Raw genomic sequence first — 25,599 nt, 5'->3', positions numbered from 1 at the left:
ATTGATTCTTCTAATCACAGCTGGGGGTGGAGGGTGTCACTGTTCCTTCTGGCTGTTTGCTCTTGCTTTGTCAAGCATGAACTGCAACCCAAGACTGCATTGATGCTCAGACCAACACGGGAAGCCTCCCGGCGGCTGCAGCAGTGGTGCCTGCACTAGCCACAGCAGGTCTACAGCCACCAGGGCTCTGGACTTTAGGCTCAGTGTTGCAGGGCTGTTTTACACACCCACACACTGACACAGAGGTATTTCAGATAACGCCATGCCTATCAGGTGGTATTTCAGATAACGCCATGCCTATCAGGTTTGGAGACTGACATTCTATTTTACAATAGTCCTAGATACACTAGACAATTTGTTAATAGAAGGCAGTTTGGAAGGACCACCATAAGCAACATGCAGCAGTTACTGAGCAACAATATGCATTTAAGTAGCTTGTTTTCTTTGTTTCTCCATCTTCCTATGTTACAAAAAGAAAAATCAGTAGTCACAGTAACACAATCCCTACATGTTCTATCTGTGCTGGTTATGGATGGTATTCATAGCCCACAGATAATTTTCTCGTGGAATTCAAAGGTAAGCCTGTTTGTGGGGTACCTTCTGGACCATCTATTGCCCCCAAATCAGTATCTGTGTATTCCCTAGAAGTTTTGGCTAATCCGATCATCAACAATCCATTGTTATTTCCCATCCTCAACCCAATGCTAATGCTTTTAAATTTACATCCTGAGCTTCTATATCATTAAGGTAATGGGGGGAAAAGCAGACTGAGAACGAGAGGAAATATCTCATTAGAGCAGATGGTCTAGGAGAGGACAGTCTGACACAGACTCCAAATTCTTCCTTCATGAATAATCAGCACTACTCATCAGGGCAGGCAGCAAAAAACTAAATCCAAAGGCAATTCCACACAGCTGGCTAAGCAAAAATGACTACTCAGGGCTCATCACTTACTACAGTCCTTGCAACCCTGGAGACCTCTTCCCAGATGTCAAGCCTGCTGTGTCTGACCCCCCTAGACACATGCCCTTCCAAGAGCTGAAACAATCCTGATCTTAAGCCCATGTTAAACGTGCACAGTCACAGCACTTCCTCTTCTCAAGCCTTGCTCCTAAACACCATTTCTGCTGAGTGAGAAGCCACCGCTCAGTATTTTGCATGCACACACAGTCCTTCAAAGATCTTAACCCAGGGGAAGATGGACAGAGTGAGGAAGTCAGACGTGTGCACCACAGCGATCGCCAGGCAGCAAAAGCGTGGGAAGGGAGGGGAAGCACACACGGTGCCAGGAAAGCCGGAGTACGGCAAGGCGAGCCGTGGGCACACGGGCAGCAGCCTGTCAGGGCAGAGCGGGCTACCTCAGGCATTGCAAATTCCAGCCCCAGCTCCAAGAAAGACACCTGTCGTCCTAGGGAAACTGAGAGCAGGATTCACTGGCTCAGTGCTGGTCACATCTGAATGACAGATAGGCACTGGAAGGAACAGTCCTCCTAAGGAAACCGACTTGTTGCTGGAGGTTTTTTTGGAGCACGTCAGGACAACATACATCTGCTCTGTCTGCCAAATATTTATTCAGCTTCAGAGCTTTGGTTCATTAGGAGGCCACTCCGTAGGAGTCGAGATATTTCCATTCTTCTTTAAACACCCACATGTTGCTAAGATCTTTTCTTTCAAGAGTTTTTAACTTTCTGCTCAAGTCCCAGCTGCGTTTCTTCTACAGAGACTCCAGCCCAGCAAGCACACGATGTGCCCAGTGCCTTTGTGGAGCCAGTGCTGCTATTCCCAGAACACACCAGTGCTCATCTAACCCACCTGCAGATGCCCCAGGCTGCCTGGCAATCCTGTGCATGTCCTGTCAGGTCAGAGCACTTAACTGATGTAATATTCAGGCACCAAAACTGCTTAAAGCAAACCAAACACTTCAATAAAACCAGATCTGCAAAGTCCATGTGCAGATAGAAAGCATTTACAAAGAACAAGGATTTATCTTGTAAAAAAATCCATAATATACTATAATTCTCCTTACGTAACATCGCCTCCAAGACCTAGGTGTTTTAGCTGAAAAAGAGTTTGGCTAAGACTTTTTTTTCTTTTTTTCAATGGATATACAAATTTGGGATAAACCTTCTCTCCAATTTAAGCACCTGGTTTGTATAACAAAGCATCTTCTTAACCTGCTGCACCTAGAGCTGTGCTCACACTGCCTTGGCAATTACAGCTGTGTCACACTGCAGCACCGCTCTCTGCATACTTATCCACATCTGTCAGGGGGGAAGATAAAGGCATGTATCAAGTACGCTTTCCTTGGTGAAGTTTCAGGACCAGACTAAACAAACCGGGCTCCCCTTCCTTCTGTGGAATATGGCACATGACCTTTTTTAATTTGCACAAGATGTAAAGTTCATATGATTCCCCCACTAGCCTCCTCAGTACATTTCTCCTGTCCTGTGCCTGCCACCTCCTCTGAGGCTACAACTACCAAACAAAGCTGCTTCATCCTCCAAACCGATGATCCAAAGCACAGCTTGTCCCGAAGAGTCGTATCATTCAGTGCTTCCGACCATGCAGCATACACACACACACAGAAAACTCAACACACTGTTCTCCTCCAAACAGAGGGTTTGCTCTGCTCCGTAACTTGGACAAACCATTTGTGCTGATATCCCATTTGGGGCAGAAAGCTCCTATTTATTCTTGAATTCACGTGTAAATGGCTTACAATAGCCATCTGCTGAAAACATACACCTTCATTTCTATGGAAGAGCAGCAGGGTTTTCTGATATTCAGGGAACAACCTGATGTCATGTTTGATACATGCTGGTAAGTCCCTCAACTTCTAATCAAAGACTTCTCAGGTTTATATTTTTCCTGTTGGTGAACTCATGCTGGGGCAATTTTGTCTGTTCAAGCTATGGTTCGGTACCCTGGTGGCAAGAACATCTGTGTCGAGTCTCTCACTAGTACTTCTGGTACAGATGAACGTAAAAGGACAACTCAAACCAGCACTGGCTTCGAGGCTCACACCCTAAGGATTTCCCCCCCTCCTGTCCCCCCAAGAGTAAGATAAAAATCAATACATCATCTAATAATCCCTTCTTAAAATTATTCCTTACACAAGGATAATTACAGATTGCAAAATACAGATTGCAAGAAAGACATCTTTCAGCATACAGTGGTTTTTTTCCATGAGATTCGGAATTACAATTTGCTACTCAAAGATGAGAGTTTTATGCTCGGGGATTCCATAATTTCTTTTATGTTCTTCAAATAATTTTCTTAGTTTCTGTAGGTACAATGCATGCAGCTGTTCGATCTCTTCTGTGGTGGGGTTCAAGTTCCGTTTTACAGGGATGGGGCTTCCCACTGTAAATCAAACACAGCAGCAGCATTAGCTTCATTAACATCTCTTTTTAAGTAGAACTGCTCTCCCTCCTGTAACAGCTCCACCACGGCTCCCAGCGAGGTGGCAGAATCACAGGACCCTTCTCCTGCCCCAGGGCTTGATCCTGCCTTTCACAAACTTGAGCCCTGGGTCTGGTTCTCACTTCCTTCTGCTCAAATGTACATAAAATGAATTTTTAAAAAACATCATTTCAGTTTGGCAGCAAAAGAGCAAATGAGAAGGAGCAGTCTACACTTCAACATACAACCCCATGGGCTATGTGCTGTCTTGCTATCAGGGCAGGACTCCGCAAGGTGAAAATAGCATTTAAAAAATGCAGCTTCTCACCGGCTTCTGTTCTGATCTGAATACTAAAGGTATCCAGTGTGAGGGACATGCCTAAGACAGTGGTGCCCTCAAGCACACAGCCACATGAACAGGACTGAAGGAAATCTTCTGATTTATTCCAAATGGGTATTGCCACACCGGTGCCAGAAATGTTGTTGGCTACCTCAGCCTGGGGGGTGGTAGCACGTAAAACCCCCACACCCTGAAAGGTGTCTCTGAACCATCTGTTGCCCACAAATATCATTCCAGCTGAAATGTTCTTCACGCCCCATGCAAAGCCTGCTACCCACCCTGTCAGAGCAAGAGGAAGCATGGGAGGCAATTCCACAGAAGTCCAGAGGGCAGCCCCCTCCTCCACCAAAAGCTACGGCGAAAAAAGCCTGCGATACGCTAGGAGAAGCTTCCCATGATCTCAGCCTTCCTCGTGCTGTTCAGTCACTACAGGTTTTGACAGCTGTTGTTGCACTGCAGGCACTGAGAGCTTAACAGACCCGACCAAGGTTACGAGGAAGTCTGTAGAAAAGCAGAGTTAAAAGCACCCCCCAGGAGCTTTTACAAAGGCACCTGAAAATCCCTTTCAACAGATGTTGCCACTTCAAATTGGATGGTGTTGACTAAGGGGAAGGGAAGCCTAACCAGAACCACAAAGGGGATGACTCTGCATTTTCCTGCCACAGCTTCAGCTGCCAACAGCTCTCAGGTGCTGACATTACACCGCGAGGGGTGGGAACCCAGCCCCGGATTGAGCAACACCTTAGAGGGCGTGAAATCAATATACAACCAATACGGGATTTCCAGAAGCATAACTGGAAACACCAAGCAACCCCCAAGCCCTTCTGCAGCAGTCTCTTCTCCTAAGAGTGGAGATTTCTTGTGGAACTGGAAAATACCCCCATCTCTCACCTTCCATGCAGCTTTAAGCGACCTGCTTGATTTTGTATTTTAGAGTCAATTCTATTTCTGAAAAGCAGTAATAATTTTCAGGAAAAACAAAAGTACTCCACTCATCAAGCCCAAAGACCCAGACTTCACCGACCTCGTGTTTGCTGAACTGCATCTCCTTGCTTTAGGAACCACGGCTTCTGAACCATGAGGAAACTCGCCAGTACCCAGCTGGCCACGCTGCGGACACGGCTAACTGGCTCGGTGGAGCTCAGCGTGGCTGCAGCTTTCAGGAACTGAGCTAACACTTTCAAAGCGGTGTCGAGCCATACCGAGCCCCCTCCCCAAGAATGCAGGGACACGGGGACAGTTTTCAAATGGGATGAAACAGAGGCACCAAAGTTAAGGGATTTCATGAGATCATACAACAAGCTCTGTTGCAAGATTCTGGTCTTGCCGATTTGTAGCACTCCCGTGCTCTAGCCATGGACCACCTCTGCCCTTGCAGTAAATATTACAATGATGAAAATTTACCTTAAAGTAGAGGATATTTTAAGCTTCAGAACAGTCTAGATGTCATCAATCCAAGGAAAAATTGCAGAAAATATGTCATTCTCATTCCAACGCTTTGAAAACTTTTTGGCTTTAATGCAAGTGACATTTTTAGCCTGCCTGTGCACACCGTGGGCTTTAAAAATTAAATCTTTCCTAAAACGCTTAACTATACGAACTGATAAAACACAGATCTTCATGAAATTTAACATGAAAAGAGCTACATTTTTGTCTTAAACATTTTGATTTGCTCCATACTAACACCAAATCTCTCCATTTAAAGGGAGGGCCTTCTTAAATGTCCCTTGTGGAACATCTGAAAAGTTTGATTCACTTTTCTTTAGAAATAGGCTTCATTAGTTCACTCAGCTCAGAATCTGGCTAAAAAATATTTATCCAAAATATATAGACAGCCAGCTATTGCCTTTGCATGATGCCCAGCACCACTTTTTTTTTTACAGGTGTGGTTGCCAATAGCACTAGTTAAAGCCATTAAAAATCAAGACATTCAGCCCCACGCCCCAGTGAGATGACCAGGGATGAAATCTTTTGGAGAAAAATACTCTTCCAAACTGCCTGCCAACACGGCATGCACACTGTCAATTAAACACGCATGGATCTTTCCATGGGGAAAAAAACAAAAGGGAAAGAAACACCTGAGGGAGCTGCAATGCCTTCTAAGCAGCAGCCTGCCAAAGGGCTGTGGTGAAGCTGCCATGGGACACCCTCTCCCTTCCCTCCTCCATCTCTCCCTCTGTCCCGACGAGCACCAGACCAAGCGTGTACCAGCTCCTTCCAGTAGCCCTGCCCCAGAGCACTGCTGGGGTAGCCATGCAGCACCTGCAACGCCCGACTGCTGCTTCCCTGCAGGGCTAAGAAGTGAAGGTGCTGGGCATCTTACAAAATAATTGCAGCATCTAGAATCCGCAGCAACAGCTGCAGGGCTGCAGCAGCCCTCTGGTACAGACTGGACAACCCTTGGGTTTCTCTGAGGATTGCTGGGGATAGAAGCCTGTGAGTAACTGAATGAAGTATAAGGTATGGCCTGGGACAGAAAGGGGGAAGGGAGAAAAGAACCCCCCTTTTTAACAGGGGAAGGACAGGAATTTTTTTTAAAAAAACATTTACTTAAAATCTCACATACTGGTTTTAGATGCACGGTAACCAATTGCTTCTGTTAGAATAAAATTGTAAATTTACACAGATATTAGTAGCACACTTACGCTTTTCATAAGCATAAGAAAAGGCACAGGGGACTTACCAACAGTATGAATAGGCTGCCTGTAAGGTATTAAGCCGAAACTGTACTGAAACACTCCTCTAGCATGAAATAGAGGTAAAGCAAAGCCCATTATCTTTTGCAACTTCTCCTGTACATTTCTGAGCCATGAACCTTTGGGGTTTGCAACTTGCTTGAATAGTTCATTTTCACCAAATGAAAACACTGGGACCAGATGAGCCCTGTAAAATAATGAACACGCTGAGAATCCCACATCAGCCTGCATTCGCACTGCGGTTCACATCAGCAGCGTGGAAGTGGTTTCACAGTAAGTGACACAGAAAGCTTCAGCAGCTCTAGACTTCATCAACAACAGGCATTCAACTCTTCTGATACACAGCTGCTTTTTGGCTGCCTTGGGCTTAAAAAAAAAATTAATTAAAATAAGGTGATTGGCATACAGCTAGCAACTACCTTTTGGTCAGTATTTACCTGTTTGGTAGCCATCACAACTTGTTTGATAGTTCATGATTATAAAAATGAACAATTGTATGTATCATAATTATAAGTATGATCTTATCCACCACTATTTCAGCGAGTCCACCCTTGTTCCACTGCATTTTCTCCCTTGGCAAGCAAGGAAGCCTTGCTGCTAACCTTACAATGCTCCCAGCTGGGTGGCGTCAAAACCAGATCTTGGCGTTCCTCTGCCTTTTGACCGGAGTAATGCATGCACTTGATTTGAGCACAAAAACAGTGATAAAAACCAGACATCCTTGCAGACACAAGTGCAATGCCAAATCGCTCTGCTGTCCAATTCCCAGTGAAATCCTGCTTCCTCCAGTCTTCTTCGAAAACACTAGCCTCAATCCATTATTACCAGAGGTCAAATCCTACCCACGGAAATTATACTAACTCACTTTGGCTCCGGCACAGCCTAATGAATTCTCACTCAGTTCATGAATTGGCTTGGGAAGAAAGCCACTGACTAGCTCCTGGACAAACTGCTTAGGCAGATGGAATCGGCACACTTGTCTCCAACAGGCAAAACCACCATGTATTTGAAACCTTGACTGCAGCATGCTTTTTGATTAATGCTTAGTTTCATTAAATAGCATGCTGCAGAGTTTAAAGAAAAAGAAGCAGGGCAATCCTAAGCAGTCCCTGAAGGATACAAAGGTCTTTTATTCACTTTACTTAAGTCCTAGCTTCTATCTCTTAGCTCCAGTTAGCCCACACTATCTTTGAGAAAAACCTTACTGCAGAAGACCAGCTTTGCTATAATATTGTCGGGGTGAATTACTGCAGAGCTCTGGACACCTACGGGGGATGTGCTGAGGACAGAGCTGGCTGGAAGCACTGTGGGCAACCAAAGCCCCCCCATATGGAAAAAAACCACTGCTTCTACAGCTTCTCGAGCCTGAGGGCCCCTGAAGACTGCCATTCCCACTCACTATCCTGCCTCGTGTCTGCTCAAAGGTTCTTTCTCAAATAGAGCATATATCACCCGGCTACCTGTAAAGGAAGTATCAGAAAGCCTGGAACATACCGCAGCTGTGTAAATACTCCACTTTTTACTACAACACTAAGACAAACAGGAACATCTTGTGGTGCAATAGCACCCTGAGACTGTGGGATTTGTTTTAATCTGGTAAAGGCTTTTGCAAGATGCTATGTAGGAGGCTAAGACAGAGAAATAAGTAACTTATGATTGTGAAACTAAAGATAAGTTAGCTGATTCATCATCTGTTCCATGTCTTTAGGATTTCTTCACCTTATATCAGGTTCTGTACTACCTTGTACCAAAATGTATTTTCCAAAAGTGCAGGGGACTTTTGCTAACATATTCAGAGCGCATGTGACAAGTTCCTCACTGAGGAACCACAGCATCTCTGTGCTGGCAGTACAGGAGCCAGGGCCAGAAAGCACAGGCCTCTGCACCCTCATGGTCTCTGCATTGCCCCTTCCTCTCTTGGTATTTGATGCTGCAGGTCAGAAGCATCAGAAATACAGGCAAGCACTGACAGCAGGTGGTTCTTCTCATCTGTGTCCCATAAGCCTCCCTTACCTTTTCATTTCCACGTGAGTTGGAAGCTTTTTTCACATTTTCTTAATTGTTAGGAACAAAATGTTAGAACCAGAAGCAATTATTGGATGCAGAGTCTTTGGGCAGTAGCTCAGGACTGCCAACAATGCTGCAAAAGCTCTATTGGGGTCAGACTGTCCCACAGCTCTACTGTATAGAAATTAAGTCAGAATTCCTGGGCTTCACATAGAAGCAGTTTTTCCTGCTGGTGCTCAGACCCAGAATGACTTGTAGCCTGGCGGTTAAGGTGACCATGTACGAGATGTAGCTGTTCAAGTCACCCGGGCAGAGACAGGTGTCACCGCCCACGCAGGGCTCTAGGCAACTCAGCCTCTAAGATACACGATGAACCATCGTTTGAAAAAAGGACTTCATAAGGAAAGAAGTGGCCATTCCTGTGTTTTGTAAGTGTCCTGATTTTATTGTTGCATGTTGGGGATGCTTTTGAAATCAAGGCCATGAGAGGCACAGGTGTATCTAGTTTCTCAATCCAAATCAGTTTGGATGAGAGATAAACACCAACTTTTGTGATCTCACAGATCAGATGTTTATGGACATGCTCAAAAAAACCCCAAAACAAACCACCTAAATATTCTTCTAAACTTTATGTTTAAAAAAAGAAAAGGTACTGATAGTGTTCAGGATCCCACTGGATTAATTAGCAGCTGAGCAGAAATTGAGTAAAGACTCATTTATGCACTAAAGTCCTAATTTAAATACACAAGTGTTGTTTCTGGGTACACATTAGAGTAAAATGTACTCTTCTACTGGAGAACAGGTCCTTTGTGAGACTCCTAGTGATATGCACAAGAAACCCCCTTGGAATTTTGACACAGAATTGTTTCTAGAAAAAAATGGACCTTAACATCGTGTGTGAAAACAGAGAGCTCTTCTTCTCAGAGACCACCCTTTTTTCAGTTAATAGCTTAAAAAACTGTTATAGATTTCTCAAGGTAGTATTTTTTTCTCATTGCTTCACACATTAATATGTAATCCTGGTTGCCGCTCAGAAAGTGTAGCAGGAACAAGTCATTGGTTCCAATATTTCTAGTACACAAGACATCTAGCCCAGTCCAGAACAAACACAATAGCTTATACTGTGTAAATCACTCAAAAGATATTTATACCCTCTCTCTTTAGTTACACATTGCCGGCTGTTCAATAGTACAAAGTAAGTTAGTTTTTCTTGAGATTGCCACCAAAACTTCCCAGAAACTTACTTTTGCAAACAACAATCTTCAAAAGAAATTCTTCAGAATAAAGGTGAAAACAAATCTTCCTAGCGCACAATTTTCAATGATGTAATAAAACAGGGCAGGCCTAGCTTCCTAATTTTTTTTGTTTGCTTAAAATGATAAGAAAATTCTATCTTAATGTTAATTCCATTTAGAGAACAGAAAACAGAATGTCTGCTCCACTTAGCAGTAACAGCCAAGGTTTACTAATATAGTTTCATAATTCTTACTCTTTGCTAGTGCAAAAACCAAGTGAAATAAAACAGCAAGATATGCTAATAACGCCTACTGCTTACAAATTATGAAAGTCAAAGGGAGTTTTCAACACTCCCAGATTGGATCTAGGTGGACAGACTGGCTCCTGTGCCAGACTTCTGCACGTTCTTAGACAAGTAACTCTTTCAACTTCCAGTTATACGGGTTTACTAAATATAACATTAACTACCTTTAAGAATCAATCTGTATTCAAAGCTTACTTACTACAAGCAGCCCAGAAAGGAAACCTACCCATGTTTCAAGGCCATTTTAATAAAGCCCTTCCTCTTGAGGATGTTCAAAGTTAAACTTCCAGGATGCGCATTCAGAGATTCCTCTGCTCCTCCGATCACAATGATGGACGCGTGGCCGCCTCCTTCCTTGTTCAGCACGTATGAGACACTCTCCTTGGATGCAGAAACCATTCCTTCAGGAGCAAACATTTTAAGAGTGACCACTGGATCTTCTTGTACAAGTACAGTGGAATGTAAGAAACATTTAAAAATATCTTTAAATATCTAAGTATGTTTTACGATGATTACAGCACAGGACAGGGTTCAAAGATTTGTGTTCAACCCCCTCGCTCTGCAACAGATTGGCTCTTAGGTAAGTCCTTTGATTTCACACTGATGAGCTAAATGCTGTTTGCCTGTCACAGGAGTTTTGAGATCTTCAGGGAAGAGTGTGCTCTTCTGCCGACTTAACTCCCCCTCGGAGAGATTCTGTGCCCGAGAACAGAAGAAACGGCAGCAGATACTGCTGAGAGGCAGCAGCTAAAGCTGTACAGCAGGTGCAGGTAAACACAGGTGGTGAGGGTTTACAGAATGGCTAGAGGACTTGTTAACTCGCACACCGATCTACAGTGCCAAGCTCACCCCCTTCATCCTTTTCAGAACTATAAAGCAGCAGCTCCATCTCAGGCAACGGCATGAGAGCGTCAGAAGCAGCAGAAAAGGCTCACTTGTACCATTCCAAGTGACTGCATCAGCTCATTCTCCAGTAACCAGGACCTGGCGCTCATCAATCTATTTAGCCTAAAATAGCATAAGATGTGAAGCTTTCCTGGTACTCTTGCTGATCCAGATACTTCCCATCGGAGGCACACCGCTGTACCAGCCTTTAACATCGACTTAGACCTTACTCTGAATTTGGTGCTTTGAAAAAACCCCTTTCTACCAGATAAGCGTCTAACCCCTCCAGAGTTCCTTTGTGCCGTAACTTTTACCTCAAAGGCTCATAGTGGTACCATTTACCCAGAAGCCACATTTAATTACATCGTGTTGAATTAACATAGTCTAAATGACAATGCGGAGATCAAGTCTAGTTTGCGTTGGTTTTTGACACGGCTAGTATCAGAGCGTGCTCTTTTGGATGCTAAGCAAAGGCTCCGTCTCCTGTCACCCCACTTGCTTTTTTCTCTTGTTAGAGACATTACAACATGGATTATGAACATGTCACAACAAAGGGAAGATGATTGTGGTCTAGTTTTGAGAGCTGGCCACCAAGGGGAATAGCTTGCTACTGGAGCAAGCTCAGTAAAAAACTACTCCCCTTTGCCATACACGTCTTCACAGTCACTGTTACTCTGAAAAATGCAACTGAGCTGAGACACAAATAATTTGAGCGGTGCTCATTCATCCATCAGCACGCGTTTTCTCTGGAAGAGAAAGCAAGAGCCACTGCCTTTCCCCAGGACAAGTTTATCTCCCTGCTGAAGCCGTGCTGCCAGCCCGGGTGCAGGGCACTGTTCCCGGCTCACTGACGCAGCAGCTCCATGATGCTGCAGCTCTCTTCCCAACGGTGACAACGGCAGCCTGGCAGGCTTCGGAGACAGAGCTAAAGGCTGGGAGATGAAACAAGGTGCTGGGAGCATGGCATTTAGCACACAGAAGATTTTGCAAGTGTTTTATGATTTGACTGATAACCTGTATTATACTGAAGGTCCCCTCTGGTTTACCAGCTACGTACCTGTGAAAAACGAGCTACAAGGCTGACTGTTCTTCAGCGTGCTTTTTTACTCGTGTTATTTCTCATCTAGCAGGTTAATATTTGTTCCTATGGGTCAAGATGCCAAAAACAAGACTTCCAGGCTAGGCAATGTTTAAAACAGTCATTTTCCACCACTGCCAATCCTTTAGCTTTGCAATCCTGAAAGAATCCCCTCAGAAATAACATTCGCATGGAAGGGCATTCTCTGGTATGTCGAGGTACACATGGATAGGCAGTTCTGATATTAAACTGAACATCCTAGACACGCTTCTATGAATAGAGCAATGGAACAGCTTATCTGAGACCACAGCATCTGTGCTGCAGTCAGGAGTAAGAGCTAGAACCGTGTCTCTCAAACCTAGTCTTATGCATTAGACTGTCCTTATGCAAATGCTCTGGTTTATTGAATTTAAGTAAAATAACTCCTGTATTAAACCACTGTGGGCAAACACTAGGCCTGATTTCATTATACACGCTTATGTTCCCCAAACTTATTGCTTGTCATTTTTTTCTTTTATTACTGCAGTACCAATCATGAATATCACCCCTTTACGACAAGTGCTACTTGGAACAGAGAAAAAAAGGTTCTTTAGAGATTACATTGCCATTAAAATTACAGAAGTTGCAATATGAACCTCAATCAGAAGTAGGTAATTAAATTCTGACTAGAAAGATATTTGTAATGAGTAGGACTTTGAGCCCTTCAGGTAAGAGATTATCCTCAATTTGTTTTACAAATGTCTGTGCAATGACTAAATAATGTTATAAATCAATATGCCCTTCTCTTCTTGTAAATAACTGGTACATGATACAGTTTAACAAAACTATTAATAAACCTTTCAAATTGTTTGCAACAACAGTTCATCATAAAACAGAGGTTTAATTTAGCACCAATGCTGACCCTTCTGAATTGGCATTACTTACCATTTATAGATGCAGAAATAAACCCTACATTTGAAGCAGAAGTTATAATATGGAGCAAAAGCTGAGACATTCTGCTTTTACCTACCAGCACTCATTATGTATTCTCTGAAGAAGGGACAGCCAAACCAGATGGGCATGATATGAAGATATGGAGTAAGCCCAGGAAATAAATTTTGGAAACTTGGACCAGTGCAAAAGTTTCCAAAGGCTCCAGCTACCAGGACCCCATGAGGGTGAAAGCCAAGTAAGTAGTTGTGATTTGGATTCAGATCTGAAGTTTTTATAAGCTGAAAAATACAGACAGTGGAGAACATTATAATACTTGCCTCAGAAGGATCGACAAAAACAGTAAGTATGGAGATTGCACATTGACAACACACAGAACCGATGACAATTAGTTTACTTCTGAGCACTTAACTGTCCCATTTTACAGCCGAACAAAGTTTAAACAGATGTGTCTCAAGATACCATGTCTAGCATTTACTGTGCTGAGGCACTGTCTTATGACCAACAGTCCAAGTAGAAAGTCAGCCTCTGCCCTTTTTTCTCACTAAATCTCAGAATTCCCATGCTTTAAAAAGAAATTCACCCTGGAGTAAGTATTAGAATTTTACCAAAGATGAGTCTTAGACGTTTGTCCATGCTCATGGTTATTCAAGCTGTTTCTGTTCCAGTGTTTACAGTCCTGTGAGAAACCTTTTACTCACATGAATGGGAAAGTATTCCCTAAAGTACTTCCAAACAGTCCAGCTTCTGACCCACTGGGAGCGTCTGCCCCCCGTGCATGGTGTTTCCCAGTCAAGGTAGAGCCACAGCAGGTACAGAACAGCAAGGAACCAGAAGTTGCCCAGAATCAGGATCACGAAGAATCCACAGCAAAACTCTGCTACAAAAGACAAAAAAGGAAACCACAGCAAGCATTAAAGACACCTGTCTCCTCTTAAGACCCTGAATTTCCAGCCCTGATACTTACATTATAAATGCTCTCAAAATGCACACAAATACAAGTTAGCTTGTTCCACATTGTGTGAATGTTGTTACACCCTTGTAGGTGTTTCACCCTTAGTGTATCACCTCAGTCTGTATTGCTTATTCTACTGCACAGCTGGATGAATAAGCCTAAGATGATGCTGATTTACTTTAATAAACCAAAGGCATGAGCTGAAGACCAGGCCAGCACAGTTGCCTTCTCCCTGTGGTGAGAGTGAACACTAATGTTTGGTAGAGAGCATCTGGTTTACCTAAGGCAGAATAAAAGGAGAAAGCCAGAACTAGCAAAGAGGTGATGCTCAAGTGAGCAAAAAAAAAGGGAGGAGAGGTGGGGAAGTAAAGCAGGGAAAGAGGGACACAGCAAGACATGATTTTCTATTTCTAGATTTTCTAATGAGAGTGGTGTTGGGCCATCATTTTCCCTTTCTATTTCTTACCTTCTCTACCTATAAAATAGAGATGGCAGTTCTACTCCCCATGAAAAGTGCTCTGTCACTGGCCAAGGAGATGCACTAGACAAGACTAAAACATTACCCTGCTCTCGTGAGACCCCCTGCAGTGCTGCGTTCAGCTCTGGGACCCCCAGCATAAGAAGGACATGGGCCTGTTGGAGCGAGTCCAGAGGAGGCCACAAAGATGGTCAGAGGCTGGAGCAGCTCTCCTAGGAAGACAGGCTGAGAGAGTCGGGGCTGTTCAGCCTGGAGAAGAGAGGCTCCGGGAGACCTTATGGCAGCCTCCCAGTGCCTAAAGGGGCCCGCAGGAAAGCTGGGGAGGGACTTCTGACAAGGGCATGGAGTGACGGGACAAGGGGAATGGCTGGAGGCTGGAAAAGGGCAGATTTAGATCAAATATTAGGGAGAAATTCTTTCCTGTGAGGGTGGTGAGACACTGGCCCAGGCTGCCCAGAGCAGCTGTGGGTGCCCCATCCCTGGCAGTGCCCAAGGCCAGGCTGGATGGGGCTGGGAGCAGCCTGGTCTGGTGGAAGGTGTCCCTGCCCATGGCAGGGGGGCTGGGAATGGATGATCTTGAAGGTCCCTTCCAACCCAAACCATTCTATGATGATTCTATGATTAAGAGATTCCACTTCAGCCTCTAAACATGTCACTGTAAGTGGAAGCTCACCATTACTGTGGGAAGACAAAAGCAGTTTTAAGTCCTGATACTTTCAGACCCAGGTTAGTAAGAATCATAACATCCTGCTACAGTAACAATACATCAGAATTGTATTTTACACAACTCAAAAGAGCCAGAAAAAGTTGTTCGATTAAACATAACATGTCACTTTGGGGCTCAATCCTGAAATTATTCAGGGAAACCCCCTACGGAAACCTTGTCTTTGTAGGACTTGTAGAATTTTGCGCTCATGCAGCAGCTCAAGCAGCTCTGGATGGAGTGGGCTGAAGCACAGCACAGTGGTACCTGCTGCTCTCCACCCTGTAGTATGCCCTGCACCAGCCCTCTCGCCCTGGCATCTCACAAACAGAACACATCAGGCTCACGCATCAGAGTAATTCAGCAGATGCTGAATTCCAGGTTTGCAAAGGAGTCAGAACTTTAGCATCACGTATTCATACAATGGCAAACAAAACAGGACCCAGTCCTCACTGGAAGTCTCAACAGGCAAGAGCTGTATGAAACAGGCACTCCTGTGTGATATTTTACAAAGCAGAAATAGTAGTCTGTATGTCCCACAGCTAGCTGGCTTTCATGAGGGCAATACCCTGTTTACGTCTTAAAAGGAGTTACACCAGTGAAACATATGGGGCTAAATACGTAAGTAAATAGAGGTGAGTAAAAAAGTAACAGAAGTACTTCAGGCAGTAATTTGGCTAACACAAGCTAAGTATTAGCAGAACTGAAAACTTAGAAATAAGCAGATGGACCGACAGTAAAACCAACTCATCCTAGTTAAGATCAGTTTCACTCAAGAGAGTGAATACTTGGGCATTGAAAACTCACAGCACATTCCCTATACCAAGCAAGTTTCGAGCTGCTGAAATTCAGAGCTTAACTTGGCCCACAGGCACTCGTGTTTCCTCCAACCCAAATACTTATTTTTTCTGAACTTCACCCAACTTGTCCTTGTGCCTAGTTTGACTGTGCCTTCAGAGTAGGAATGGATATATTGTCACAGGGTGACTGAGAATGACCACAGAATCCAGCAGCAGACAGAGCTGCTGGTTAGGCTGGGTAGAAAAGAAAAGGATGGACATTCCCATCCCTGGCAGTGAATAAGCAGAAAAATAAGGAATTGCATTTGCCCCGAGCAAGGGAGAAGGGAGCAACCATAAAGAAAACCAGAAGCAGAATCAAATCTATTGCTTTGAAGGAGATGCCATTCTTCAGTACCACCAGTACAGAAGCCCATTGCTTCCCCATTCCACAGGAAACCAGCCCTGGTCCTGCGCAGAGAAGCAGCTCAGTAAGACCTCTAGAAAGATACCACAGCTCACCGAGGCCCACAGACCTCCAGAGTCAATGTGGAAAACTCCCAAAAGCTGCAACAATGAGTTCTAGGGAACATCATTAATACAGGACGAATAACACACATGAAACATGACACAATTCCACTGCTCTGGAGGGAGAACTCACTGGGAACCCCACACCAGCAACACTTCAAAATAGGGCACAGAAATATTCTGAGGAAAAGTCATTACCTGTTCTTTGAAGAAGAGATCCTGAAACTATAGACATTTCTAGGAATGTTAATCTGGACAGGATGCCAAGGCTCACGGTCTCAGTTTGATTAAGTATGAGAAGTTTGTTTAATTGCCATAAATCAATTAATTTCAAGTTGTTATGCAAAAACTGGCAAGTATTTATATTTACTACCCTTCAAAAGGACTTTTGGCTCAGTGCGGAATCACATGCCTTTTTACTATCAGTATCCTAGCCAAACAGCTGAGAGGTGCTTTGGATCAGAGCATTCTTGCTGCAAGAGCTAATTAAATCAGCGGTGATAAGTGCCAGATAGCAGTATTTAATACTATGCAGACAAACATACACAAGATCAACAAGCTCATTGCTTTGCTTTAGCTAGGACACGTTCCTGCGTGCATGTAAGGTATGGGGAGATAAGTATGCTGTCAGCACTTCCTAAGGGAAGCTCAGCATCATGTAGGACAAAGCTCATTTATTATTGCATTCGCAATGAGACATGTGAAGCAAATTCCTTTTACCATACCTTATTATTTCAATGCATTAACAGCCTGCAAGATGAGTTAAACACTGATGACTCAAAACCAATAAGCCTATAAACACAAACCCAGTGTTTTCTCCTTCAGAGAAGACAGTGAGCAGATAAATGGCAACCACTTTACCTCAATTCATAAACAAATTCCAGGCAAAAGGTGAATAACTTGGAATATGTCACTTTACTATATCACTGCCTCCTTGGATGTAGTTCCAGTGTACACTGCAACCATAATTTTTTGCTTGAACTTGAATTTGACAATAATCTCTGTAGTATATTGGAACGGGGGGGAGAAAGGAAATATGGATTAAAAGACAAATCACTGCCATGAGACTGAATATGTGGTTTGCCAGCCAACATGGGCAAATCCTTTTCCTCCACCTCCCCATTTACAACCTGCAGATAGTCATCTGTTGCAAGAAATGGATGAAAAATATTATATATAGTGTCAGCTAGCAGCACTAGCAGCTGTCCTGCCCAATGATGTTTGAACACCTGATGCGTCACTCATTAAATAAGCTCTGAGTTTGCAGCTGTGGGCACCAAATTAATGTAATAGTTAAATACCACAGGGATGGGAAGTAGGAAACCAGCACACCAGGTAAGGAAATACAGGTGATCCCAGCAAGTGGAAGCTCCAAATGCATTTGCAGTTACTCAGGAGTCAAAAAACGTTTGAGTAATATCTATTGTGAGGGCCACCTAATCATAGATTGTCCACTAGAAGAAAAGCCTCCCATGACGCTCGGAGCAGTCACAAACCCTGTCTGGGCAGTGCAGGTGTATCCTAGGTGGGGCCAGGGTGCTGATCTCAATCTAACCAGCACTACAGGCTCCCCATCGCACCCCTAAAGCCACTCAAAGCAGCTCGCACTGAGACCTCTGGACTGCTCGACAACTCAGGTCTGGACTACAAGCCAGTTCCTGCTGCTTCCCACGTGCCCTTAGCAAAGCTTTCTCTAAAGACACTGTGCTGCTGTGTTTTAAATGAGCTGGAGGCTTTCAGAGTTCAGTGACTTGAACCTCATCCCACAAAGGACACGGTAAACAGGACATCTTTATCTCACTGGCATTCTAGTGAATAGACAGGTAGAGATGCAATTTTTTATATTGTGCTTCTCTGGGCTTTATGATTACATGTGCATACCAATACACACAAAGCAAGGTGAAAAGCTAATTTCTTTCATCTACAGCCACAGGGGGAAAAAAAAAAAAAAAAGAAAAAAGACAGACGGCATATTCTTCAAAAGCCACACTGATGTTCCTAGAACAGAACAGTCCTTCCACCACCCTTACTCTTCAGAGCAGCAATGCCTCCAAGCTGGGTGCCTGAGGAACAGAGCGCTGGAGGGGACTACTAGGAGAATTGCACAGTGATGTTTCCATCCCTAATAAACATTTGCTCCTCTCCATTGTCCTCAAGGTACTGCTGACAAGTTGATTTTGGCATTAAAAAATGTTTTCCCCTGCTCAGTGGATTCTTTCATTAGGGGAAAAAAAGAAAAAAAAATTAACCTTAATTTCTGGCAATACTTTCTAAATTATTTATAGGTTGTAAAGAAAGGGATAGAAATTTAAATGAAATAACACATACAGCAAATAGACCAACAGTCCCACCAAAGGAAGACCTGGGACAACAGGTGACACCTGAGGAGGCAACCTGCCAAGGCAAACAGTAAGCAAGCTGATGCCTCTGCAGACTGCTGCTCTGCAGCTCCCACACAGAAAAAAACCCCACTTTTTTAAAAAAAACTGAGTCATAATGTTGGCACTATCCTGCTGCTTAGAGCCTGCTAGTCTGTGCAATTCTGTCAATACACAGATTTCCACCAGGAGCACAGCAACTTGCTGTCACTTTCTACCCATGGCAGATACAGACTCGCCAGCAAAGAACTAGCTGGGAATTTATTTAAACTAACTGCACTGGAAAATTGGTCAAGTCCACAGGAATCTGGTAGCCATCTCCAGGACTGAGGTGGTAAGGAGGTCGCCGTTTGTTGAAGACATACCAGTCTCCTGGAGTGGAGGTTTTTCGTCAGTTCACTGGTCACAGCTGGGAGACCCGGTCACAAGGATGTTTGAGCATTCCTACCAAGGGAGCTGTATTTCAACATTACTATGATAAAAAATACAAACCCTCTGATGCCACGGTTTGGAAGCTTGTTTACTCTGGAATTTGGTTCCAGTTCTAAGCAAGCAGACCTTCCATTGGCAAATACTGATAAACTAGTGATACAGAGCATGAGGTACTATTGACTTGTAGATAGTGTGGTCTGGATACGGCAAATCCCTGAGTTACTAATTACCAAATCCTGAGACAGCATGCCAATTTTAGCCTACATATTTCCTGTTTCTTTATTTCTCCTCAGATATCCACTATCAGTTCTGGTCACACACAGGTTGCCAAGCCAGGACCTCTGGCCTGACAGAGCACTGCCATTTTTCTCTTCTTATTCCCAAGATATACAAACTAATATACACAGAGATGTGGTTAAATTCCCTCCCTGAGATGTAGGTAACAGCAGCAGCATTCCTAGAAATACTAGTCAGTCAGGCATCACTAAGCACCCTGTTATTCTCTGTGATCACACATCAGTCCCTACCCATGGGCCAGCAATAAGCTTCACAGACAGGTGAATACAGACTGACGAGAACAAGCAGCAACACCAGCCAGCTTACTAGGAAAGGCTCGCAGAGCTTAGCAAATTTTCCTTAGGTATCAAAGGAGAGTTTTTTAAAAAAGGCTTTGAGGAAGAACACCACCATTTTAGTTAGCCAGCTACAGCTGAATCAAATCAGCACCAGATAACAAAACATGACATGTGTGGGGAAAGGGTTGTTTTTTCCTTTAGCACATTACACCGACACCTGCTTTCTCAATACATAAGTCACTTATTCCAGCAGCAATATCTCACCCTGTTGCAAATGTTTCATCATTTCTATTCTTTTGGGGAAGCCAGATCCACAACTCAAAACTGTCTCCAGCCAAGTTCAATTAACAGAGTACTTCATCCTACATGCACAGAAGTTTAATCACTAGAAAACAGGATGTACTTTAATATACACCAATGTCTTTAGCATATTATTTTGTGGCTTCATGCATATTAAAGTATACCTTTTATTTGTACTAATTTTGTATTATTAAGTATTTTGCAAATAAATACTGAGCTGCAGGCACAACAGTCACTTCCTAGGTTCCCATATTTTGCAAATAAATACTGAGCTGCAGGCACAACAGTCACTTCCTAGGTTCCCAGTAAGAAGACCTGCGTGCCATTGCCAGACCCATACAGTGAAGGTGCACCGCTCTCCCCAACCACCACCTCATCTCAAAACAAAATCCTGGTATCCTTATCATAGGGTTAAACTCTCTCTCATCTCCATCTCTCATAGTCTGGACCAAGTCACCACCACTCCACCCAAGCTACCTAGTTCTGCATTGGATTTTGTACATGCTCAAATTCTACTGTCCCTTTTCACATCACACGCACAGAAGCTGGCAGGGGAAAAGCTCACCAGTTCACCTTCTTGCTTTTTCTTCAAAATGCTGTCCTTTGATTTATGTACATTAGAGAGGAAGAAAAACAAAAGGCTAAAGCAGCTGTAAAGCAGCACTTAAATGAAACCTCATTGATTTTTCCTTGTTTGAATTGTTTTGCCTTTAAATGAACCCTTTGATCTACCCCCTGCCTAGGTAGGGGATCACCTCCTGACACAACCTGAACCTGGCTCACAGCCCTGCAGCACTGAGGCACGCAGCTCACCCCGCCACACGCTTACAGACCTGCGGAACAGAAAACCTACCCTGGCTCCTAACCGGAGGATATCAGACGTACCATTAACTGCAGCCAAATATTCAGTCAGAAGCTCTAAGAAAAATATTTCCAAGCTTAAAAACAAAGATTTGATGCTAAACACCAAGGACACCCAGCGCATTCATCAATGGTGACAATTTCTTTTGTGTGTATGTACCGTGAAACCTACAGTATAAAAAATGGGACTGATGTCACCTCTCTGCTTTCACCCCCCGTCAGACCAGCAGCACTGAACAGGCTTGGAGATTTCATTTCTCCAGGTGACCTTCTCCCTGGACCGCGGCACAGAGATCAGAAGCAGGTGTCGGCACACAGCTTCACCAGTGGCCATCAGATGGGTGCTGCACATGCTGGGAAGAGGGCCAGACCTACCCTGGGACTGTCAGCCCCTGGCCAAGGCGATGAACCCCAAATAACAGCAATTACAGGCATAAAACGACGTCTACCAAAATTGTCTGTTTCAGCTTTTTTTTCCTGAAATAGGTACTCTGAAAACGCAAAACTTCATATATTTGCTGCTGTGGCAGTGAAACACTAATGACCTGAAATCATGCTTCAGCCTGAAGCCCTTTTGGATTTCTGCTTAACACAGCAAGAAACAGCATCATTTTCGCATTTCCTGTTTTTCAGTTTTCATAGTTTTAGTTTTCTAGACTCCAGGCTCATAGCACTCTTCTTTTAAATGAAAGAAGCTTATTTAAAACACTTTTTCATGGAACTTCACCTGAACTATTTTAGCCTGCTGCACTTAGAGCACGTAAGATAGGAAACCACGTGGCACTTTTCGCTGGCACATGGTGGGAAACTGTTAGATGGGCATTTCTCTCGTTTCATCCAGAAGCTCTTGGATACAGATCACAGTATTTCAGAACTTATTTTTGCTTCTGGTGTCATGCCCCTGGATAAGTAACAGAAGAACCACTGCTACAATGAAAACTCGTCTTTTCTGCTTGAGGGTGAACTTTGGCAGCTCGCAGTACAGAGCAGGGAAGCACAGGAACTTACACCCAGAATTTTAAAGAGGTTCTTTTTGTATGTAATGAAATTCTGTACAGCTTTTTTTGAGGCAGAGGCATGTTTATTCTGCCTACGCTGTACAGCAGAAGCAATGTTCTGTAGTGCAGACCCAGCCCAAGCCAGCACACTGTACAAAGAAGCAGAACTTTTCTTGTTTGTTCCTTGCTACTGCAGCTACTTGTTCAGCATTCCTTGACCGATTCGCTCTTTCTCCAAGTGGTGATGAGATTCTTCAACAACCATTGCCTATACTTATTTCAGGCCGACGTGTGCGTAGCCTTTAGTCACAGAAGCAAAAGGGCATTTTCAATCGTCAATTCCATGGTCTCAGAAAACCATGCACCATTACAACACAGCAAACCTGGAAAGCAAGGGGCAAAGACCACAATGTGCTTTTTACATTAAATACAGCTACTCTTAAGGGTCTCAGCCAGGAAGACAAAACCAAAGCTTGATTTTGAGTCTCCTATCCAAGTCACATAATGGATTCTAAGCTGTAACAGACTCACATTCTGCTTACAGCTTACCCTGTGTGCCAAATCATGCTTTCACATGTCACTTCCCAGATTTCAAGGATATCATTATCCAATTCAGCTTTTGTCTTTCAGGGCACTGATTTCAAAAGTTATCTTACTTTATTAGTCCATTTTATTAAGCTATGGCACCTCACCACATACCTAGATGGACAACTTTGAGAACTAAGCCAGTACCTTATTTATTTACTGCTCTCAACAGAATCCCTGTATCTATAAAATGAATCATTAGTTATCACATGGTGCTATCTGTTCATGTTTTCACATGCAGATATTTTTACATAAGAAAGGCTGAATCTACAAAAGATGTTGCTTGATATAACCTAGTTCCAGCCACATACCAACCCACAAACAACACCTACCCCTCCAACCTATCCTGTGAATTCACACAGTATTTCACTTGTACTGGGGCAATCCCCTGCACAATTTCAAAGTGTCACTTTTGAATTCAAGAGCAATGTTTCCATATTTTGTCTGCTCAGCAGACAAAAAAAAACCAAAACAAAAGGCTGAAAAAATCAGGCATAAAGGTAATCCAGGACATCAGAAACCAATTCGCTTTTCCTTTAAGTCATTTAGGATTCAGCCATGTGAATTTTCCTGGAGCCAAGTGAAACTTTCTGGCCAGATCACTCCGACTGCCCTGTGACTGAAAGAGTACACTACAAATAACAAGGTCACCTTGGATAGCTCTAAAGGTAAATATCCCCATGAAAGTACAAGCAGATGATTATTATTAATTTGTCCACCAAAATTCAAGCACTCCTGCAAACAGATTTTTTTCATGATCACGTGCACTCACTATATATTTAACATAACCAGCCATAACACCACTTCCTTGTTGATTTTTGACGTTTATCCTCAGACAGTGCCAGCTGCAGAAGACAGCTGCCTACTTCTCCCACTGAACTGCAGCGAATGTGGATTTTCTGCAGCCCAACCACTTCCAGCAAGCACAGAAGGACATTATTTTCTGCAGCAGTGTTGTTACCAACCAGGCTCGGATAAAAAATTGTTTCCTTCCATTACCACTGAACTTCCACCGCATTATCATCAGACTGGAATAATGGCATATGCAAAGGTCTAATTCAATAACAGAAAATTAAAAGTACAGGCTATTTACAATGCAGCCACAAACATGAACTCTTTATAGTCCAACCACATATAATTTAGAGGTAACAAAACACCCGAGCGCTAAAGATACATCTATCAAGGTGCTTCATACCCTCCATGTTTCCCCCACAGACCTAAACCTGTGTGGGCTAACAACCAAAAAAAGAAAAAGACATCATCTGAAAGACATCAGACTACCATGTAAACGATACTATATTTGCAAGATATACAAGAAATATATGCACACATTCCTTTTCTCCTTGTAATTCCTAAAGCACAGATAATCATAAATCGTCCCGACACTTCCAGTAACACACAGGTAGTCAGCTGCTCTATACCTCAGGACAGTTTTGTTCCACACAGGCTATTCAATAACCACTTGCCAATTTACACAATCCATGGATCTGGTCCCAGAGAATTAAGGCTTAGCTTACCTTATCAAGTGACTCATTTTATCAAGTTCAAGATAATTACCCATGAGAGTAAGATCTTGCTATTAACAGGTGTTTAGTGATAGGAGCCTGTTAAGATATTAGGAAAATTCCCTACAGAGGAATAAGGAGTGGAAAAAAGTTTACCAAGTAAAATTCTTACAAACACTTTCTTAAAGCAAGAGGGGACATTTTCCATTAATTTACAGAGGCAGCTGCATTGAAGCCAGTTCACTTGATCCTTATTAATTCTCGTCACCTAGTTAAATGAGAATTTTATTGAACTACAGCATATAGTTATTTTACAAAATCAGTAATGAAAACAGCATTAGTCACATATCAGCCTTTACGCTCACGTTCAATAAAAAGCTGGCAGTTGTCAGAAACCTAGTGGGCATCTCAGTGAGAAGACTGCTCGCTAATTTTTATGGCAGAGAACCCGCAGATAGAAAGACACCCCCTCCAAAAAAAAAAAAAGAGGGAAAAGCCATCCAGTGCTTCCAGGGAAGAGAAGGGCCGAGCCCGAAGCGCGATGCTCCCGCCCGGCCGCCTCTCCTCCCACGTGGAGCCACGGGTGACACCGGGCGATGCCAGCCGGTGCCGCTGGCGAAGGGAAAAGCCGATTCTGCCCCTTTTCTCTGCGGGGCAAGGGCGGGAGGGAGGATGGCTGTTACCCAGCAGGAGGAAGGAGAAGATCCACTGCAGCACGGCGACAGTCTGGATCCTCCTCTTCAGGGGGATGTTGATGGGAGCGAACTCGACCTTCATGCTGACGGCGGGAGAGCAGCGCGGCCAGGCACGGACCCGCCGGCTCCGGCTGCGGCTCCAGCCCCGGCCCCGGCCCGCCGCACATGCCCGCCGCCGCGCCGCGCCGCGCCGCTCCGCCGGCAGCCGCGCCCCCTCCCGCCGCTGGCGCTGCCCACGGCCGCGGGCCCGGGCACGGCCCCAGCGGGCGGGGACGGGGAGGCGGCCGCCCCGGGCACCGTCCTCCCCCGCGCCCCGCCCCAGCCCCGGGAAACCCGATGCGAACCGGCGCCGCGACACGCGGCGGGGGCTCGGCGGCCACGGCTCCCGGCCGCCAAACGCCGCATCGGCCCCGGTGGAGACAGACGGCACCGGGCAGCGAGGGCGGAGGCAGCCGCGGCTTTATCAGCCCGAGCACCGGGCCCGCTGAGCCGAGCCGCGGGACGGGGCCGCCTCAGGCCCTCGGGCGGGCGCCTGCCCCCCGGAGCGGCCGCCACCCCCGCTGCCGTGCCCCGCCGAGCGGGGATCTTCAAGGCAGGAGCTGACGGAAGCCGGCCAGGCACCTACAGCTCCTGCGGACTTGGGTGTCACTCGTGCGTTTCTAATTAAACGCACACGCTCCGCCGCCTCCCGCCCCCGCCTCTTAACCCGGGGCGGCAGTAGCGGGCATCCTCACAGGAAAACCCAGCGTGACAACAGCCCACCCCGACAGTCGCAGAAGCGCCGTCCCGGCTGCACCCGCTGCCCCGCCGGCAGGGCGGAACCGCATCAGCCCGCCCTGCACCGCGGGCCGGCCCCTCACGTCGAGGGACGCCGGGCCGGTGCCGCCGCCGTAGCTGCCCGCCGCGCTGCCGGCGCTCGGCGCGCCGCCCGCCCCGTCCCCGGGCGCAG

General features: G+C 44.8%; 1 protein-coding gene across 1 annotated transcript; it reads right to left on the bottom strand.

Annotated features, from left to right (window-relative positions):
• Positions 1-3,078: 3,078 nt before the first annotated feature.
• Positions 3,079-24,843, bottom strand: MOGAT1 (monoacylglycerol O-acyltransferase 1). Its single transcript, XM_037406712.1, has 6 exons — positions 24,639-24,843; positions 13,580-13,758; positions 12,958-13,159; positions 10,212-10,386; positions 6,426-6,625; positions 3,079-3,363 (listed from the first exon to the last, which is right to left on the bottom strand). The coding sequence occupies exons 1-6, from the start codon at positions 24,730-24,732 to the stop codon at positions 3,209-3,211; spliced, it is 1,005 nt and encodes a 334-aa protein (XP_037262609.1). The 5' UTR covers positions 24,733-24,843; the 3' UTR covers positions 3,079-3,208.
• Between the last annotated feature and the right edge of the window lie 756 nt (positions 24,844-25,599).

This window comes from Falco rusticolus, chromosome 13 (assembly GCF_015220075.1).
Source record: "Falco rusticolus isolate bFalRus1 chromosome 13, bFalRus1.pri, whole genome shotgun sequence".
NCBI lineage: Eukaryota > Metazoa > Chordata > Aves > Falconiformes > Falconidae > Falco > Falco rusticolus.
This window is presented reverse-complemented; position numbering and strand designations above follow the sequence as displayed.